Genomic DNA, 15,009 nt, shown 5'->3' on the forward strand with positions numbered 1-15,009 from the left:
GAAAGTGCTACTACTTGATCCACAGATGGACTGTGCATAATCTCGTAGGCAAGGGAGCAGCCTTCTTCTTTTTTTTGTCTTGATCTTAAACTCCCTGAAATTGCAGGTCTTCTGCACAATTGCAAAGGGATGCTGTGAAAAATGTGTGATTTCAAAGGGACGAGTCATTAGTGAGGGCAAAAATCAGTAAATGTAGGCCATTGGTATGCAGTTCTGCATGTGTAAATTGGTCTTGTAATTATACTTTGCTGTGTAACACCGCCGTGTACTCCACTTCTTTGTGTAGCCCCCAGCACTCCCTTTTTTATAGAGGTTTCTTTTCCTTTAGAAGTGTATACACACTACATAATAGTAGTAATAGATGTGTATGCTGCAGTTTCTGTTTTTTCCAGCATTGGTGTGAAGTGATTTGTGTTGCTTTTATCACCTTGGCCATAAACAGTCGGCCATCTTGTCTGATCTGAATATGACATGGTAAAAGTGAAATGATTGGTCATAGTATATAGTGTTAATTCTAGCACCTGCTATCTTTAAAAATCAATGCAGTTCCTCTTCCCTGCCTGGGGTGTTGCGGTCTGCTGTGGTGTTTCTAGCACATGTCTGGTTTGCATATCGGTGCTGATATACAGACCAAACTGTTCTAGAAGCACTACAGCAGTCAGCGACACCCCAGGCAGGGAAAAGGAACTGCATGTGTTTTCAAAGATAGCGGGTGCTAGAATGAACACTAGTATACTTGGAGCAATTCTTTTTACAGATGTGGCTTCATACACCTTGAATGTTTGTTCCATATGAAGCTACTGTTGAGCATTGCTATGGGTAGCAAATTAGTGGGGGCAGCAGCGCAGCCCAAAATTTAAATAGGGGAGCAGAATTGTCCGACTCGCAGCGATGTGGTGTGGCTCCGCTAGACTGTGCTGGATCAGTTACTTGTAGCAATTCCCGTTATTTTGGGGTTTTCTCTTCAGTTTTGCGTCTCATTCTCTAGTAATTTACATAGCCACATACGTTCGCTAATACTATTCTGGGTACTTCGATAAAGTACCAACCAGTTCCTAACTATCATTTTTCAAACACCACCTAGAACATGGCAGTAAAATGCTGATTTGCTGGTACTTTATCTCTCTCTAAGGCTTAGTAGACCGCTGTCTTGCACACAAGCTACATGACGCGCTGGAGTCGGTACTAAGGGGATCTCAGACCACTTTTATCACATTAGTGAATTAAAATAAAATGCATATTTTGAAAGACATTTGTGTGCCAAACAGGGCTTGATTTGGTGAAAGGTGTATATGAACCCTAGTGAAAATATACCTACAGTGTCGCACGGATCTTGAAAATTCTTTTTCTATGTTCCCAATATTAGTCTGGTTTGTCTTAAGCTCGCCATACATTAGAACGATTCCAAGCTCAAATACGCGCTTTCAACAGGTCGTGCAATCGATTGTTTGCACATCGTGAGTTTTGGTACGATGACTGTGCGGGTTGCTCGGGATGGCTTGTGGTCCTAAGCAGATTGTATGTGTTTTTAGCACATATAATGGTTCAAACTATCATACAATCTGCTTTGTATGCGGCTCGTTCTAATGGATGGCCCTTCACCCCTTTTGGCAGTGTTTCAGTGATTTCCCCTCCCCTCCCCATTTTCCCACTGGGAAGGTAGGTGCTGGGAGATGTAGTTCTCCCAACTGCTGCCTCTGAAAAGAGAGAAGGGGGGAGGTCGCACACATGTAATCCGAAGGTGATGTTTCCCACCGCATCCACCTCAATCTATTGGATTCCAAGCTTGGTGCATATTTGTGATCCATTGAGATTCTACCCAGCACTTGTCAAGTACAGATGGCTATGCTGTTGCCCTAATTTGATTTGCACCAGGAATATTGAATTTGACTGTATATAACCATACTTTACCTATGCATGTGTTTAATGAAAGATCAGTGATTTTACGGTCCGAAAGCTTTCGTTTTAAATGAAGCTCATTGTAATGATCTAGGTACTCTGCATAGCTTGTATGTCCTGTGTACTCCTGTTTAAGTAATCCTGGGGGGGGCGACAACATGATTTTTTTTTTTTTTTTGGCTGGGGTAGACCTCTAGTGGCTAATTAAGTGTGACATTATCAGCACACAGCTGATCTTTGACACTGTGTGGATCTCTCATTTGAATACATTGGTCGTTGCAGTTTTTATTATTTAGGCTGGCTGTATCTTTATCAGGGGTCATCTCTGGTCATGGGAACTTTTTAAAACCTGCTGGTTGCTCTCATTCCAGAGGTATTTTGTAAACCTGAGTGCAGCAGGGTGGATGTAAGCGCTCGTTCACCCATTAATAAACCAACAGTTCCCATTAGCGAAATAAGCTTTTTATATACTTTTTTTTTCTTTATCCCCCTTTCAGTTACATAGACTATATATAATCGTGGAGTTGTATAGAATATACATATTCATGACCAATGCAGGGGGCCCATGGACAGCAATTCTAAGCAGGTGTACTGGGAGGAGCCCCCCCCCCAACACCATTTTGTTTTTTCCTCCATATGTTAAATGGTGTTCTATTTAGAATTCTGCTTTTCCCTGTTTTGCATGTCTGATATACCGCTTATTTATTGGATGTACGTTGTTAATAATTATAATAATAATATTATTTTTTATTTTTCTAGACTTTTTCAAATGACTGGCACAGGACTGATTACTTTTTTGGCAGTGACCTGGCCTGCTTTGCTCAGCCACCCCTGGTGTCTTCTGTATCTGATGCAGTTTCCTTTTTAATTTGGTTCAGAGTCCTCTTAGGATCTAATTGAGATGATTTTTCAATACTGGCCTAGTGAGTTATTTATTGTTCACCTGTGCACAGCGGAGGAAACTCTTTATCCTGGCTTGGTCGGGGTACACTATGTGTACATTGATTTGCAGCCCGTGTTAAGCCTATACCTTTGAGACACTTTGTGGGGGGACTGTTGAGCAGTTACCCAACATTACACTATAAGTGACTGAAAGTGTCAAAGTTGCCTTTGTACTGCTTTGCCCAAGTTGGGGCCTACAGACTTTGTCGGGAAGCTGAATGTGCAAAGGAATATTACCCCCCACATTGTATTCTCTATAAACAGATGGGCTGTGTAAGTGCATTCAGTTTGCGGTATTCTTCCTTACGTTATTTGGGAGTAAAGTATATTTTGGCTGCACTGTGCCAGTTTAGAAGCAACCCAGTCTAATGTGAACGTATTATTTTTGGATGGATGTCTGTATCCAACAGAAATTTAAACAGTTGGTCTTTTCTTTCTTCTGATCCTTTGTGCTATCTTTAATTGAAAGGAAGCTGTTCAAAATACAGAAATCCATCCTTCTTGGGTGAGCGCATTGGCACACCCTGTGTCTGCCAGGTACCAGGTACAGTACTTTTAAGTGCTGGAAAACTGACGTTGCGGTATTCAGAAAGCTAATTGTGCTGATGTGGAATGTTTGGACCCTTTTATTAGAATTTTCATTTTTGGAATTTGATATCTAACATGGATACTATACTACCTGGTTTTCTGGTTGACCAACCTGGCTTATAAGTAGGTTTAAACCCAGAGTCACCTTGTGTATAATGGTCAACCTGTGTTAAGTGTGAAAGGGTCAAAACTGGGATCAAAACCTCCGGTCCGACCCAGCTTAGCGACTTGAAAGCGTTATTACTCAAAGTCCCTCTCGTTTTCAGTTACCTGCTTTCACTGCTTCCATCGGTAAAAGTGGTCTTTATGCATTTGCTTTGTTGGTGGCAATACTTTTGGTTTAATTTGCAAAAAGTGATTGTAAACCTATAAATGGGAATTTATTAAAAAAGGTCTTTGGACCCATCCTTGATGGTGCGATCATGCACGTTTTAGGTTCTTGGGTGGTTCTTCTAAAAAATGCTAGTTTCTATAATTTCCATTTTCATTTCTACGACGGGCAGGAAAGAGGAACTACAGTTTCCGAAAAAGGAGCACTGTGCTAGAATGAACATTAAAGTGTGTGCAAATGGAAGAACCATTCGCGTGCTTCAGTCTCTTGATTGCAGCTTGTGATTGGTTCTCGCTCTCCTCCAGTTTATGAAGGAGACTCAGAAGGGACAAGGCTATGTATAGGTAGGAGGATGTGCCAGGGCCTTGGTAAAATGTAGTACAAGCCAATGCAAAGTGTACACTTTATTGCATGGAAGTACGAAAAAATAATAATTAACAGTTGGCACTGATATTAGATGTAGCATAAATGTCCATAAAGATATTGGCTGTAGACGTTATTCATTTACCAGGGAAATGGACCTGACGGCTGGTCTTTGCATTGGCGGTTGCCTACATGTCCGGGCATGCCCCGATTTGCTGACTCATCTCTGCATTTTCCCACAGTGATCTATGTACAAAAATGGAATCTTGCTCTTTTGAGTATTCTATATATTTAGGCTGTATTCCAAGCGGAGACTCTGAGAAGAGCTTTCCTTCAAAGCCTGCGTGCTCCGTCACGTTGTTAGAAGTGGCTTTATGCTGACTTTTGAAGTTCTCTTCATGCCTACACCTTCAAGGTGTAGATCTTTCTCCATAAATGCTGCATATGGCTTCTGTGTAATTACCACATTCCATTTCTCTCCGAGCAGTATGAGCTCTATCTACAGCTGGTACGGTGGCAGAGCCAAGTCTTTTTCAGTTGGTTCAGCCTTGTTGGGCACTAGCTCCAACTTGCTGAAATGAGTCTACAGCTGAAGGTTTAGCCACTTCTTCTCTTCTGTAAAGACCTGTTTTTGAAAGTGGTCCTATTTGTAGCTTAGACTTGTCGGGGCCGTAAAGCGGAGTACGATGGAGCTTCTGCCTTTCTGGCTCGTGGGTTGTAAATTTTTTTTTTTTTTTTGGGAAGTTAAAGATAAAAGGTGGCCGGATACAATGGCTGGCATCCTTCCAGGGCAAAGGAGTCGGTTTAAGCAGTAGATGCTTATGATTATTACTGGAATGTATGAGATCTGCTGGTCAGATTAGTGCGCCTATAAATGTGACACAAGCTTTGCCCTAAAGGTTTTTGAATGCTTGGGCCCTAGACTCTTATGTGCAAAGAGCCCTCTCCTCCCTCCAACCTCACTAAAATTCATCCGTTCTCTCTCTGGTTACCTGATACTTGTGGGAGCAGAGATGGTCTATTGCAGACAAAGCTTTCAAAGAGGTGCTGAAAAGCAATAGCTCCCAGGAGACTCCGCTTTAGATGCTCAGTGAATTACTGTTTGCAGGAGACTATGTACATGTACATATTTTCCACCCGTGGCATCCGGTTGGTTTGTTTACTTGTTTACACTCCGTCACTTTTTCCCTCCACTTCTCCATAATAAAAATAGTTTTGGCAACTTTTTTTATTAGGATTTTATTTATTTTAGATTATTAAGAATAGCAATAATAATCTAAAATAACGGAAAAAAAATATTTTATTTGAGTCCCTTTTAGTTAAAAAAAATAAAATAGAATACATTCTTAAATTTTTTTAATTTAAAAACAAAACATTTTATCTTAAATACCAATGCTTATTCTTTCATGTTCAATACGGGAGACTCATTAGTGTTGACAAAGATGAGTAATTTAAGGTGAAAGGTCGCCGGTGAATCAGGTTAGCTTACAGAGGTGAAAGAGGATCACATTTGATTCAAGTGTAATCTGTTGCTAGGTTTCAGTTGGCGCAAACTTAATGCATAACTCTGACTTCCTCAGGCACACGCGTGTCTATCGAGCCAGGGTTTTACCACATATGTGTATATAATTTTTATATATATATATATATATATATATATATATATATATATATATATATATATATATATATATATATATATATATATATATATATATATATATATATATATATATATATATATATATATATATATATATATATGACTGTTTTATACATTGACCCCTCCTTTCAGTAACTGAATATCTAACCTTTTGCAGAGATCTTACACCTTGGTGGTTGAAGCGTGGGACTACAATAATGAGACTAATGGTAAGTATCTATGAGCCAATGCATATATGGGCTTTTTTTTTTTTTTTTTTTTTTATGCTGTAGCTTTAAATCTGAATTATGGGTGACAGTGACTGCACATGGTGGAAACCTCTTTATTAAGCTGCAGTAACTATTTTCTCCAGTGTTTATTACTCTATTTAACTATAGAAATTGCTGTTTTTTTCATGCTGTCCCTTTAAGGAGAGGAGGCGCCATTATCCTAAGCTTTTTTTGCTGATGGGTAACGTCCGTGATATGGCATTGCCTATCGAATATAGTAGGTCACAAAGAGGCAAGCTATTATGTCAAGCCCAGGTATCTCAAATGACTGCACTGCTACAACCCCAGCCCAAAATACTCCATGAACTACAATCAATCTTTATTTAAATGGCGCCACAAGGGATCCGCAGCGCCCAATCACAATGTACATAAAGGAATAAGCAAAAGAGTGACTTACAGTTGAATACAATAGACGACCAGGTACAGAACCATAGCTGCATCAGCAGAGGACACGTATAAATATCAGCGTGGCCGAAAACCGGTTTAAGCAAGAGAAGGAAAAGCACATGAGGGAAGAGGGCCCTGCTCATGAGAGCTTACATTCTAAAGGGGAGGACTCTTATTACTGACCTAGAAAATAAGCTAGCAATGTCCTAGTATACTGACAATAAATGTTAATACCATGGGTATGTAGTGCATTCTTTTATCTGTAGTTCCCGCACACTTCATTTATCTACAACTCCGTAGTCTGTACATGGAGACCCTTTTCTGTAGAAAATCCCTCCGCACGTTTTTCTGAGCAGGAATGTTACCGTAGAGTTTTTTTGGGGTATTTTTGACCAAACTGCTAGCGGTGGCTGCAACAAGTTTTTTGTTTCTCCGTTTTCCTTTTCCTGCCAGCTAATGTTATTCCCAGTGCTAGTCATTAAGTGTGTCTGTCTATAGACTAAAAGCCTCAAGTGAAGAGTATTGGTTATAAAAAATGTTTTGAAATGTATATTGATGAGGGCAGGTGCAGCCCAAGGTTGATGAGGGACTTTGTTGCCCCCTCTTAGGACGATATGAAAGCATGTTGGTAAAGTTTTCACCATTAGGAAAAATATATATTTAAACACAGAACAAGCCGTTGCAGAATAAAAGACTAAACGGAAATCCGTGAAATAGTCAATCACCTGTTTTCCATTCATCAGATATATATTTATTTAGTTTTTGGCTTCATTCTTAAAACTTTCATTCACTGGTGCATATTTTGTAGCCATAAGCATCTTAATTGGGGGAATGATACAATAGTTTTTTTGGAGGGACAGCTATAATTAATGGATGCCCCATGATGCCATTCAATTGTTTTGGGTACTCCTTAATTTATTGTGTTTGTTGGGGGTGAAAGAACAATGTTTGTCCCCATATAGCGGCTACACCCGTCTAAAGTCCTAGTTAAACCACAGACTTTCCGCACATTTGTGCTCAGCAGCAATCAAATTGCCCAGATTAAAAACTCAACCCCCTCCCCCTATATGTTAAGCAGTCTTATTTTACATATTTGTGTCTTTAACATTGAATAAAGACGTAAAAGTTTCTGCGCTGTAAGTAATGTTTGCAGTAATTGTTCATACAAGTGGGTGTTTTTAGGTTTCAATTCTGATAATTCCAGAATTGAAGGTAAAAGCACCTGTGCACAAGTTGCTTGACAGTTTGCTGTGCCTCAACTTCAGATTTGCCGGCAACCTATTACATGCAAGTAAATGTTACGTACGCGGGACCCTGTCCTGTAGTGAGGAGTTGAAAACACGCCTTTAATGCTTAAAGGGCATATATACATTTGGTGATTGAAGAACTCTTTCTAAGCAATCTGTGGTTAAGCACCTCACCCAGCAAGGGACTCAAGTCTCCCTGTGTGTACGGGGCTTTTATATGTATTTCAACTGTGGTCTGAATTGCACAAAATTTTTGATCTGCTTGAGCCCATAACATTTAATTTTTAAAAGCAACCAAAATGTTCACATCAACGGCTTAATAAGCTCTAAAAAAAACTTGTAGAAGGTTTTTAAATGACCTCCTTGAATTTTTACCCCACCACCACTCCTATTAGTTTGTAGAGGTTTTTTTTTACAATTTATTTTAGTTTGCTCTGTTAAACGCTCTGCAGGTTTTCCACTGTGTGCAAAGTTCATTTAAATGTTTTCTGAAAGTTCTTCCCTTTGCAGTCGAGGAAGAGCTTGCTGCAGGTCGTAAGACAGTGTCAGATCACTTAAGTCATAAGCCCAACGTACAGAGTGAAATACCACAGATATACACAATATTCCGGGTAACTGTGAAATATTATTTCAGGTTATAACGTTAAAGCGGTGTTTTGGAGTGGACCGGTTGTATGCTGTAGTATTAAGACAAAGGCAAGTCTTCAAGGGGGCAATCCAATTAGCCCCATAAGCTGGCACTTAGTGATAAATAGCCCCAGGAGATAGTCCAAGAACTTATCCCGGGTCTTATCACCCAGTAACAGGTCATTTACCCCATGGTAAAGACGGGCTAGATAGCCCTATAGTAATATGGCTTCCTGTGTGGTAAATTAACGCATGGAATTGAATATGCCTTTTTTATGTTAACAATATTTTCCATGTTCTGCAAATGGCTTGTTATCCATTACATGGGGGAGTGTTTATCTCAGCTTGGAGAGAGATAAAGTACAAGTTTGCGTCATAATTTAAAATGTCAAGTCCCAAACGGCTGTGCCATTATTTATATATTTATTTTTAAAGATGACGACGATGACATCATAGACAAAGCCCTCCACTCCGGCATGATCAACCCTAGCCGCCAATGGCAAACGCTCAAGCAGAATGCCGGCATGTCCCACTTCGAGTATCAGATACGGGTGACGTGTGACGACCACTACTATGGGTTTGGCTGCAACAAGTTCTGTCGGCCAAGAGATGATTTCTTTGGACATTATATCTGCGATCAGAACGGCAATAAGACCTGCTTGGAAGGCTGGATGGGAATTGAATGCAACAGAGGTGATTAATGTAATGTTAGAGTAATGTTTACTTTCGATCGGGGGTTCTCCAACTGTCCACAGAGATTGCGTTTACCAGGTCACCCGACAGGTGCATTCATTACTCATTGACACATTTTTAAAGATTCACAGGTGAAGTTAATTGTTTTTGTGTGGAGGACTGAGTTTGAGAACCTGTGCTTTAGATTAAAATGAATCTTCTGGGTCTGCACACCATAATCCATGCACGTTTTAAATATGCATTCCTCATTGTAACTATCACTCACAGTACATGGGAACCACAAACATCCTTATCTCATCACTGGGGTCCTTTGAACGGGAAAGTGTATAATTGTTGGTTATAATAATGTCTTTTACCATGAATCTATTGGAGGCTCCTGGTGTAAAACAACCTTTTACCTATTCTATTTGCAGCTATATGTCGCCAAGGCTGCAGCCCGAAACACGGAACGTGCAAGACTCCTGGAGAATGCAGGTCAGTTGCAGCTGACTAAAGCTTATGTACTGCTGTAGGCTGCTGGGTCTAGTTGTGACTGCTGTAGAATCAGAAGAGAGCTTTATCGGTGGAATCGTGGCTGCTGTGGCATTGTCGGGGTTAACACCTTTTCACTGTCCACCCCCCCCCCCCCCCCCCCCCACACCAAGTCTATCAATAGGCAAAAAAAAAAAAGTGAGGCATTCTTCAGCGTAGGATTAGTGAAATCTCTAGGTCCCTTCGCTCTTGTGAGCCAGCGTCTGAGTGCTGAGAGGTTAATGGCTCAGATGGAATCTTGTCCGTAGACACTGTTTGTTGCTGGTCTTTGAAGTCCTGCGTGTTCTGGCTTTGATACAATGGAAAGCAGGTTTTTATACATACCCGGACAATTTAATAATTAAAATATTGTGGACGACTTCAAAATTACAGATCTGCTTTCATCTGCCCATTATCCCATTGTTAAGCTTGTTATAACAGGGTAAGATAAAACTTTTAAACATTTTAAAATTGGGAATAAAGTTTTATTGTCAGAGTTGCCCTAATGTTGTGGGGGGGGGGGTGAGACTACATTATAAATATTATCATGACCTCTTTATTAAAGTCCGCAATGCTGGCTGCGTTCTGCTAAATGGGTGACGTTTGTTTGCGTTGGAATACTCGTTATACGGGTGTCTGCTTTGTGGTCACGTTGTTAAACTGTAAATCTAGCATCAATTGCTTTGGGCATATTATACAGTAACTGATCATGGGGTGAGTAGCAGTGTATGAGAGGCTAATGACTTCTGTTCCCGTCACCAATACAAACACGCCTTACTGCGTCGCTACAAGAACAGGCTTTGTTTCCAGGTTTTTAGGCCTTTCTCTTTCTAGATCTTCCCTCCCACTCAGTGCCCAGACATGCACTATTGCCCGTATTTGCTTAAGGTGCAGCTTTCTCACACTTTATTTGCATAATTAAAAAAAAAAAATCTGGTCTTTGAGAAGCTCGAACAATAAAAATAGTGTGATTGGATCGTATTGAAAAGCTAAATTACAGGCTCATAATTGAGATAGATGCTGATCATTGTAGTACGCTACCCAAGGAGACAAAACCAGGGTGGCTTTAAACTTGCAGACCGACCCTTACATTTTATTTTTGTTTAATATGGCCTTATTTTCAGATGCTTCGGGATATATTTTCTAAGGGTATTTATTTACTTTTGTAAAGATTTTAAAATTCTAAAAATCTAAATGGATGTTTTTGTTTCAGTGACTGTTGCGCACATTTACCAACAATTTTTATATAGATTTATTTATTTTTTTTAATCTAAATTGTACACACTGAAGTGATCTGTGAAATATGTAGTTTCCGGAACAACTTCGCTATGTACACGCTATGTGCCGGTCAGCAGTGTTGCACTGACAATATTGCATGCAGCGCTGTGTAATGAAGGAAGGAACGCCGCATTGTTCCAACCTTCGTTACATCGTTCCGATGTGTGCGCTGGCCAACATACCATCCGGGTACACATTGAGCCGGAAGTAACAGCGGATGTGCGGGTTGCTGAACGAACTCTATAATGCGTATTTTATTTTTATTTTTTTAAAGGGGCAGTCATTTACAAGTCAAAGCCATGACTTGTAAATGATTGCCCCTTTTAAAAAGACTTCAGAGTTCAGCCATATAACTCTGACGCTATTACATCCCGCCCATTGTCCAATGTGTGCTCTGAATTAGTAAATGCGTATTTTTCCCACTGAAACATCTATTTAGATTGCTTTATTTCTTTTTTTTAATCAATTTCACCCTTTGAGTGCCAATGGAATTTGTCAAAACAGTTTTTTTATTAAACTCATTGAGTGCCAATGTTTCTGTGAGATCCTCAAATTATCCGTTAAAAATGCTAACACCGCTCCACTTACATCGACTGGTCTTCTTCTTTTTTTTTTTTGGGTGCAATATTTAACTACACTTCAGTTAATTGACTTGGCTGTATTTGTATTTATACTAAAAGAACAGGCGCTGTGAGCGACGCTGGCATTTTTAGCGGATATTTTGACGATTGCGCACAGCAACGTTGGTACTCAAAGGGTTAAAATGAGGTTTAAATCAAATTAAATTTGAGCTTTTATTCAATATAGCCCCCAGTTTAAGAAATAATCTAGGCCATGGAAGTAGTTGCTAACCAAAATCTTTTGTAAAAATAAAGTTTGATTGTCTTGCCAAAAATATTCATTACGTTTTTTGTATGGAATGATGGTGAAAGTTGCCTCTTTCTCAAACAAAGATATTCTTTTGGGACTTTAGAATAAGAATATCAGTATCCACTCAAACTTAGTGCCTATGGGCCAAATGTATAAAGCTTCAAAAGTGATAAAATGGAGAGTGCCAAACAACCAATCAACTCCTGCCTGACCGTTTTCAAAACCAGCCTGTAACATGACAGGTAGGAACTGATTGGCTTGCTGGTTATCGCTCTCCTATGCAAAAAAATCCCCCCCCCCCGTCAGAACGCACCAGCTTTCCCATGATACGGATTTGCTGTGGCAGATTTCTATTTGAAGTCTGAATGACCTCGATCTAATGGTTTATTTTTCTAGTTTATAAGTCTGCTTTGGGGGGAAGTTTTGGTCTCCGGCTGAAGTGTTTAGCTTTGGAATCCATGCTCCAGCATTGAAGACCCCACTAGCGTCTGTTTCCTATCTGCGGCGCTCGCTTCATGTGGTTATAATTTCGACATGGCTTCCCCTCTTCTTGCGGATATAATCAATTTAATGTACAAACAGAATTCTCGAATCTGGGTTATTTTTTTTAGTTTGTACAAGGTATGGGAGTCCTCTCGTACAAAGGGAAATGTTGGGCTGGAGAAAAAAAAAAGACAAATATTAAAAAACAAACAGGAAAGCGGCGTGGGCATTGTTCTCCGGGAACTTTCATTTTACATGCGATTGATTGTCCAGTCTGACATTGCCTAGAGATTGATTTGTCGAGCGCAGCCACCCTCCCTGCCTCATTTGAATGACCTGAGAATAGAGTATTATTGTACTGAATGGCACCATGCAGGGTCTCCCAGAACAGTTATTCTATTGTGAAAAGATTGGCTTAGAGACCTTGGCAAGAACTACTAGTAGGTTTGTTTGCAAGAAAGCCCCAAATACACCCTCTAGGAATGCAATACGTTCTTCTACATTAGGAAGGATGCCGCCGCAGTGAAGGCGATTTGTATAAACCTTTGTCTTTTATTTTACCCCACCCCCCCCAATGCAGATGCCAATATGGATGGCAGGGACAGTACTGTGACAAGTGCATTCCTCACCCAGGATGTGTCCATGGCACTTGCATTGAACCATGGCAGTGTCTGTGTGAAACGAATTGGGGCGGCCAACTCTGCGACAAAGGTATGCTAATAATATACAGCAAAGTCTAAATTCCCAGTGTAAAGCTGCTTGTCTTCATGGAAGTGTGTGTGTGTGTGTGTGTGTGTGTGTGTGTGTGTGTGTGTCTATCTCTCCATTCAAATACATTCCAATCCTAAATTAGCCGCCACCGCCAAATCTGCACAGACTGAGATTGGCTTTAGAGAGCGTGCTACTGTCTGAGATACCCCAACCACTGTATAACAAGCCACTGACCGGTGTGTCCCATTCCTTACGGTAGATCTGAACTCCTGTGGGACTTACCAGCCATGTCTGAATGGAGGTACTTGCAGCAATACCGGTCCCGACAAATACCATTGTTCCTGTCCGGAGGGTTATTCTGGACAAAACTGCGAAATTGGTAAATAAATAAAAATGTTGTGTATATATTATATAATTATTATTATAACTATTCATGTTAACCACACTATTGCCAGGTCGTATGTACATATTGCAGGCAGGTTGCAGTATTGCATATCAGCAAGTGTTCCCTAATGTTTTTGTTAGGTAGATTCATCATTTTTACTTTACGTTTCTATTTGAGCTGTAACCATGTACTGTAACAACGCATATTGCAAGAAGCACAGGTTAAGCTTTCTGGAACTTTTTTTTTCCTGTGTGTGTGTGTGTGTGTGTGTGTGTGTTTGCCCCCACCCCCATTGTACAGCGATGCCTTCTCCCGAGGCTATGGGAATCTGTGTTAGTCCTGGCTCAGACTCAAGCTGATCTAAGCTATGGCACATTGATCAGGTCAGCTTAGCATGAAAGATTATTTCCTCCTTGTTTGAAGTTGTGTTAAACCAAGCACTGTTAATGAGAATAAGATACAGAGACGTTAGTGCTGGTCACAACTCTGAGAGCAAGGTGGTCTTCTTATATAGGGTAGAAAACCATGTTGCATTGTGTGTTTTTTTTTTTTTTTTTTTTTCTTTTTTTTTTTTAGATATAACTTTTATATACTCATTTTATTTAGTACATTTAAGTAACTATCCTTTTCTTTCTGTCATTGCGCAGCTGAGCATGCCTGTCTTTCTGATCCATGCCACAATGGCGGAAGTTGTGTAGAGACCGCTGGGGGTTTTGAGTGTAACTGTGCCCCGGGTTGGAATGGACCTACCTGCGTCCTCAGTATGTATATTATTATTATTATTATTATTATTATTATTATTATTATTATTATTTCAAGATTTTAAAGGTATTTAATAAAATAATTCCATATGTAATTTTTTTTTTTTTTTAATAGATATCGATGATTGTTCTCCCAATCCATGTGCGCACGGCGGCACCTGCCAAGATCTAGTGGATGGGTTTCGGTGTGTTTGTCCTTCCCAGTGGACAGGCAAGACATGCCAATTAGGTAATAACAATGATGTATTTGATATTTTCTTGCATCGGGGTACACGGTGGTTGGCCTTGCCACATCACTGTGTTTTTGGCTGTTTGAATTGTGACAAGATACTGGTGTGGAGTTTATATGTTCCCCAGGTGTCCTGAGTAGGCTTCTATAAATGCAGCACTGAATTTGTAATGAGCATTTTGCCGATCTGATTGGACAGGAATGAAGCTTAGAGAATAGACCGTAGCCATGTTATCAGGATATCGCTGTATGAATAATGGGATGGCTGTGGTTTTTTTTTTTTTTTTTTTGTGTGAACAGTTTATTGGGTTTTAACCGTAGGTTGTTTTGCGAACTGTGCAGTTACTTGCAGAGGTGGATTACCCACTAGGCAACACAGGCTCCTGAATAGGGCCCTCAAGTGCCCGGATTACTCCACTATAGATTATTTTATGTTGTCGTGGTTATTTAATTTTTTTTATTTTTATTCAAACCCCCCCCCCTTAGTTATCATTAGGCCTTTTATAAGAAAGCAATTTTCATAATGTTAGAATAAGACTGTTTGTTATTAGTTTATCCGTACTAGATTTTTATTTCATTATTTGCATTAATACCACAATTGTCAAACAAACCCTTAGTTCTAGTCCTAGTAAACCAGCACGGGACGATTTTGCGCTTACGGTACAATGAGTGTGTTGAAGCTAAGTACTGTTATCTGGAAAAGCATTTAAGATGAGCCCACGTTCCCCCCTGCCCGGTCCTGTGGGAAAGTTGCTGTATCTTTTCAGCCGTGT

The 15,009-nt window shown here is 40.0% G+C and overlaps 1 protein-coding gene across 2 annotated transcripts in view; it reads left to right on the forward strand.

The window, feature by feature from the left end:
- JAG1 (jagged canonical Notch ligand 1) overlaps positions 1 to 15,009 on the forward strand; it is a 49,253-nt gene that overhangs the window by 11,866 nt on the left and 22,378 nt on the right. For both annotated transcript variants that reach the window (XM_083175848.1, XM_083175849.1), the window contains exons 3-9: positions 5,944 to 5,995; positions 8,752 to 9,009; positions 9,423 to 9,483; positions 12,731 to 12,861; positions 13,121 to 13,240; positions 13,894 to 14,007; positions 14,123 to 14,236. In XM_083175848.1, the coding sequence (XP_083031974.1) occupies positions 5,944 to 5,995; positions 8,752 to 9,009; positions 9,423 to 9,483; positions 12,731 to 12,861; positions 13,121 to 13,240; positions 13,894 to 14,007; positions 14,123 to 14,236 (850 nt within the window). The remainder of the gene's footprint in view (positions 1 to 5,943; positions 5,996 to 8,751; positions 9,010 to 9,422; positions 9,484 to 12,730; positions 12,862 to 13,120; positions 13,241 to 13,893; positions 14,008 to 14,122; positions 14,237 to 15,009) is intronic.

The sequence above is a fragment of the Crinia signifera genome, chromosome 3 (assembly GCF_055691185.1).
Source record: "Crinia signifera chromosome 3, ASM5569118v1, whole genome shotgun sequence".
Lineage (NCBI taxonomy): Eukaryota > Metazoa > Chordata > Amphibia > Anura > Myobatrachidae > Crinia > Crinia signifera.